Source organism: Eimeria maxima, genomic scaffold (genome assembly GCF_000499605.1).
Source record: "Eimeria maxima Weybridge genomic scaffold, Emw_scaff94, whole genome shotgun sequence".
Classification (NCBI taxonomy): domain Eukaryota; phylum Apicomplexa; class Conoidasida; order Eucoccidiorida; family Eimeriidae; genus Eimeria; species Eimeria maxima.
In genome coordinates, this window is record NW_013564037.1 from 43,820 (window position 1) to 50,406 (window position 6,587).

General features: G+C 38.6%; 1 protein-coding gene across 1 annotated transcript; it reads right to left on the minus strand.

Moving 5' to 3' along the window:
• Positions 1–1,484: 1,484 nt before the first annotated feature.
• EMWEY_00012900 (hypothetical protein) lies at positions 1,485–3,594 on the minus strand (the record flags this gene model as incomplete). Its single annotated transcript, XM_013479161.1, has 5 exons — positions 1,485–1,851; positions 2,223–2,275; positions 2,476–2,534; positions 2,651–2,707; positions 3,048–3,594. 5 exons carry the CDS (start codon positions 3,592–3,594, stop codon positions 1,485–1,487), a joined length of 1,083 nt encoding a protein of 360 aa, XP_013334615.1.
• Positions 3,595–6,587: the final 2,993 nt, after the last annotated feature.

Sequence of the window (6,587 nt, forward strand, 5' to 3'; positions counted from 1 at the left end):
TGAACCATCACAACCGTCAGAGAATTCCTCCTCTTCTTATTGCTGCTGAGGGTACTGTTCCTTAGGCTTGTGTTATTGCTGCTGCTGTTGCTGCTGCTACCGCAGCAGATGATACAGATGCTGTTTTGCTGGTGCTGCTGCTGTTGTTGCTGCTGCTGACGTCTGCTCGCAGGGACGGGACTTGCTAGTAGGCCAAGTTTTTCTTTTTGTCCTTTTTATTTTTCTTCCCTATTTTGCATTTGTTGGATACTAGAAGATAAACATACCTCAAACAACACTTCTCTTCGCCAGCGCAGGAGTGTGTAGACCTCACACTGAAGGCGGAAGCTGAAGGCCAGGAGCCGCAGCAACTGAACTACCAGAGGCCGCAGCATCCCTATATTTTCCAACTGCTGCTGTTGTTGCTGCTGCTGTCCCTCTAGCCCTCCTTTTGTGGATACATCCAACAGCAGGGGTAGCAGCTGAGACCAAATTGAGGAGGAACAACGGAGGGGCTACACCACACCTGATGATGCTGTTGCATATCTGCTGTATGGAGCGGACTAACAAAGCAGGGTAAGAACTAGAGAGAACGTACGACTATATGTATGTAAACACATAAATAGCTATATATAATGTTATGTAAAAGACCCTGAGATTGCATGCAGCCCCAAAAGGGCAGGTAGACTGACTTGAATGAAATGGTCGTTGTTAACAAGGGCTTCTCTTCCTGGTTCTGTTGCTGCTACTTTTGCAAGTAAATGAAGGGCGTCTGGTGCTCCTGTCCTCCACAAGACTCGGGTGTACATACACCCCACACCCACTACCTGTTTACACCATATGTTGAAGATGAAGTGTACAATTGACTAAATTCCCTTTAATAGTCTGCGCTACGATGTCGGCAGCAGTGGTAAAAATGATAGCCAACAGGAAAAGGGGAAGAAAAGGAGCAAAGAAGGACAGGGCATAAAAAACGGAGACACACGAAGGGGGATAAAGCAGACAAACAAAGAAGACAAACAAAGAAGACAAACAAAGACGGCAAACACAAGAAGGGAGGAAATCACAAAGGACAGAAGAAAAATTAAACATGCAAAAATGAGACATTGTCTCTACCAGAGCAGAGCACAACATACTCGGGGGGCATCAGCATGAATACTCAATGAATATAAGCTATAAATAAAAAGAAGAGAAAGAAGGGAAAGGAGACAGAAATGACCTCTGGGGTGGCGATATCCTCAGCTGCTTGCGGCTCCATGCCAAGGACTGTAATAAGACGAAGTAACCTGCAGCAGCAGAGAGTTGGAGAAAATGCAAAATAAAGGCACAAAACAATATGCAAAAAAGAGAATAAAAAAAAAGGTGGTATAAAAAATAAAGACGAGGTGGCAAACAAACAGCGTCACTCCGTCGTCTTGAACTGCATGCTGGCACTTAGATTTTTTTTCTATTTTTTTTTTGTGTAGAAGGAGCATTAATAGAATATATAAATGCCCAGGAGAGTCTCAGCGCTTTTCTTGTTGACGCAAGTTATTAAAGACTTGATCAATCTTCTTTCTGCCTCCGTCAATAGAGGGGGGGGGAAAATGTGCAGCTTTAGTAGACTGTATATTTGCACTGAGGTAGAGAGGAGGGTAGAAGTTGAATAAAAATAAGAAAAAAGGATGGAGCTGTAGCACCGACATGCATGCTGTCTCCAAGGAAACAGACAAAGATGGCAAACCGGCGGGTTGCTCAAATGCTGCTGTTGTCATTGTTGTTGTAAGATGTTGATGCTCAAGTTGCTGCAGCTCAGGTAACAGCAGCCAGAGCAACTTCGCTGCTGCTGCGATGATGCTGCTGCCTAGCATGCGCCTTCTAGCCTCACAAACGCTGACAGCAGCAGCACAAATAGAGAAATGCAAAAATACAAAACAGCGAATGTGAAGGGAGAGAAAGGCAACAAAAACAAGGGAAATAAGATCCCATGCAGGGAGAGGAATGAAGATATAATATAGAGTAGTCCTCTGCAGAAAAGCAGAAATAAGGAGAAGTATGCAGCAACGAGGAGCGAGCAAACAAGAACGGTGCAAGAGAAAAGCAACAAGGAAAAGGATGTAACAAGAAAACAGAAAACAAACACTTGGAGGAAAGAAGAGCACAGGATGCGCTCTATACACTCCTCACAAATTACTTCCCTTTTTAATTACTTATTATTTAATTATTTATTTATTAATTGTTCAATTATTTGTTGGACAGCTCACGCTGCAACGCTGCATGCAGCCACTGCTGCATCACGGAGCAAACCGCGACCCTCCTAAGGGCCGCACGCATCATCAAAACATAAGCAGAAAAACAAGAACAAGCTGAGCCACCAGCAGCAGCAGAAGCAGCAGCAGAAGCAGCAGCAGAAGCAGCAGCAGAAGCAGCAGGAGCAGCAGAGGCAGCAGTAACAACAGCAGCAACAGCTTGAGCAGCACCAGCAGCAGCAGCAGCAGCAGCAAGTGTAGCACTTACTGGATTAGGCAGTTTCCAGCATGCGGTGCAAAGGTAAGAAGTGAGTTGGCCATCCGCACCTAAGCAAAAAAAAAAAAAAATCCAGCAGCAACTGCAGCACAACAATATTAGCAAAAAACATCCAAATAGGAAAGGAATAAACCCTAAACCCTAAACCCTAAACCCTAAACCCTACCTGCATCGGCTAAGATTTTCCCTCCATCGTCTTCATTGCAAATGGAGGAGAGAAGATCTGCAGCGAAACACCTAAAGGAGAAACAGAAACAACAATTGTTATTCAGGTGTATAAATAAATGTGTATAAATAAATAAATAAGTAACATGATGAATAGATAAGATATATATTATTATTTGTTTCCTTACGTATCTATGTTTGTTTCTTTTTCTTTTTTTGTTTTGCCTAACATTGTGTTTTCTTCTTTTGTCTAATTTTCTGCACTTTTGTATAATTATGTGTACTTTTGTTTAATTTATTTATTTCTTTTCTTTTTTTTATTATTTTTTTCCTCTCCTTTTTTTTTATGTATAGGATATAAATATATATATACCTGATGGTTATGTTAGGGTGCGAACTAAAAAGATTAGCAGCAGCAGCAAAGACTCCCTCTGCTGCTAGTTGCTCTCTTCCTCTTTGTCTTCTTGCTAATTGCTTGAATAGAGGAAGAAGAGCAGCTAATATAAATCCTTTTGTTCCTTCATTGTCTTTTGCTTCTTTTGTATCCATCATTTCTATCATTTTTGCTGCTTCTCTTTGCTGCTGCTGCTCTGCTGCTGTACTAAAGGTCTCGCATAGTGTTGCTGCTGCAGGGGATTGCGCATTTGCTCCTGCACTGTACATACACCCTGCTCGTTGCAGAGGAGAGAGCTGCAGCAGCATCAGTTGCTTCCTTAGTGCTGCTTCCTCTCCCTCGTTGGTTGCTGCTGCTGCTGCTGCTGCTGTCGCTGCTGCATTTGCAGCTGCAGTTGCTGCTGCCGTTGCTGCTGCTGTTGCTGCTGCTGTTGCTGCTGCAGCTGCTGCCGTTGCTGCTGCTGTTGCTACTCTAGGGGAACCTCGACCATCTCTGCTGCCCAGCTGCTGCTGCTGCTTGTGCTGCTCTATGCAACAGGGCATAGGACCCATGGCATATCTTAACAAGGGAGACAAAACAGCAACAAACCCGAGCTCAATTGCTTGGTTGAGCAACTCCTGCAAACAATAAATAAATAAATAAATAAATAAATAAATAAATAAATTATAATATATATGCATGTGCATAAGAGAAAAAAGCCTTAGAGGGAGGAAACAATGCAAAGAGGAAGAAAAGAGGAGAGAAGGAAGAGAAAGACAAAAGAAAACAAACCAACAGGCAGCAAACAAACAAACAAACAAAAAAAGGAAGGAAGAAACAAAGGAAAAAAAGAAAAGAAGAAAACATACAGGTTTAGTGATTGAATCTGCTAAACATATTAATGCCTCAAGAAGATCACCGCCATGATTTTTCTCTCCTTTTCCTATGAGCATGCAAAGACGACGGAGTAATCCTTCGCCATATCTAAGGGGAAAAAGAAAAGAAATAAAAAAGGAAAAAAAAAGGAAATAAAGAAAAAAGAAATAAAAAAAGGAATAAAAAAGAAATAAAAAGAAATAAAAAACATTGTAACAATCAACACAATCAATGGACTCCCTATGCATGCACAACCAGCCCCAATGTCGAGGATGCATGCAAAAAGCTGCTCTGCGAATGTATTGCTGCTGCTGCTGCATGTATGCAGAGGCCGGCAGGAGCAATGCCTTGGTGCCTGCTGCAAATCCTTGAGGTATGTATGTATGCATGCATGCATGCAAAGCAGCAGGCATGTGCGTATGTAAGGATTTCGAGTGTACAGGCAGGTGGGTACAAGGTTCCTGTATGCGATCCCGTCATGATCTATTGAGACATTGGGATCGTGGGATCGTGGGATCGTAGGATCGTGGGATCGTGGGATCGGGATCGTGGGATCGGGGGATCGTGGGATCGGGATCGTGGGATCGTGGGATCGAGTTGACTTACGCGAGTGTGACATGTTTATCTGTTGTACGACTTTGGGTCTCAGGGAAAAAAGGATAATTAGCGGCGAGTTCGTCTGTGGCTATATGCCTATAGTACCCTAGTAGCCTGTAGGGTCTGTCAGAGGTCTGTGCATGCATTTTCTTAATATAATTTACTATTTTATTTATTTATTTCTTTTTATTTATTTATTTTTTTCTTTTTTATTTAATAAGTCTCCCTTTTGTTCTATTCAGTAGAGGGGAAAGAAGCAAAATAGTGCAGTAGGAGGAAAAGAGCCCTTGGTGTTGTCTTGGTTAGGCACAAACAAAGGAAGAAAAATAAAGTCGTTGCTGTAGGTTTAGTTCTACTCTATGCCAACAATTGGAGAAGCAAAGAGCAACGTCAAACCCTAAACCCTAAACCCTAAACCCTAAACTAGTTTAGCCTAAGAACAGGATAGACTTTTTATGTGTATAGGAGGCTGCCGACACCTCTAAGTGCACAGAATTGAGGGAAATGCGATAAAATTAATTACTTTTATTTATTTTAATTAATTAAATAAAAATAAATAAATTATATTAATTTACAGACATAAACAGTTGTGTATGTATGTATAACAGCACGAGCAGGACAGAAGAAAAGAGCGATAGGGAGAAGGAGAGAGCGAGCACAGGGCTCTTAATGAAGGAATAAAGGCAATAATAAATGAAATAAATAATTTTTATTTAAATAAATTAAAAAAAATAAATATTTATTTTATTTTGTTGGCAAGCTAAGCAGTATTTCCTGCAAAAAATACACAAAAAAAAAAAAGAACAGTAGCTCGGTGCGCAGAGAGCGTATGCTGCATGCAACTGGTTGGTGGTGTGCGGTGTGTTAATGGGTAAAATAAAGAAATATTTATAAATAAAAATAATAATTTTAATTAATTAATTATAAATAAAAAGAATAATTATATTTTATTTCTTTTATTTATACTATTTACTAGAGGGGGAAGCGCTATTCTTTGTGGGGCTGGGTCTTCTTCTTATGTCTTATTTTTCCTCTCCTTAGTAAATAAAAGAAGAAAAGAATAAAAGAAATAATTAATAATTAATTAATAATAAATAATAACAACATTAATGAGCAAAAAAAAGAAAAGAAATATAATTAATAATTCGTTATAACTATAGACACAGAGGTAGTGACCACAGGGGTAGTAAGAAGGAAAAAGGAATAAAAATACAAATAATACTAACAAGAATAATAAAATAAACATAAATAATAATAATAATAATAATATTAATAAATAATAATAATAAATAATAATAATTAACAATAATTAATAATAATAATAAATAATAATAGTAATAATACTAGTAATAACTACAAGAGTTAATAAGTACTCCCCTTTATTGATTAATTGTATAAAAAGAATAAATAATAAATAAAAAGATAAAAGTTGTTTATTTTATGTAAATGTTCTGCATGCGTCTCCTTAGTAACATTTATTTATTTATTTGTTGTTTGCTGCATGCAAGAAGGCAGCAGCAAACCACACTGCAGCAGCAGGAGCAGCAGCAACAGCAGCAACAGCAGCAGCAACTATCTAGGTTTAATGAGGACCTCATCTCCTTGTTGTTATGAATATGTATTTAAAGGGTTAATAAGTTAATAAAAAGAGAAGAAAAAAGGGGAAAAAAATCCCTAAACCCTAAACCCTAAACCCTAAACCCTAAACCCTAAAAGGATAAAGGGGAGACAAAAGAAGCTACAAATAAGCAAATAGACAAAATAAATAAAATAATAAAAGAAAACAAATAAACAATAAACAAGTTAATTTATATTAACAAAAAGGAAGAGAGCTATATAGTTAAATGCAGCAGCAAGGCCAGCAGCATCACCTGCTGCTGCTGCTGCTGCTGCTGCTGCTGCAACAGCAGCAGAAATGCCATTGTATCGATGGTGTCCACAAAGAGAAAAGGAGAAAAAGTATTAAAATAAAAAAACAAGAAAAGAAAAACAGAAGAAAAAGGAAACAAACAGAGAAAAAGGAAAAGAAAAAGGAAAAAAGAAATAAATAAATAAATAAATAAAAAAAAAAAAAAAAAAAAAAAAAAAAAAA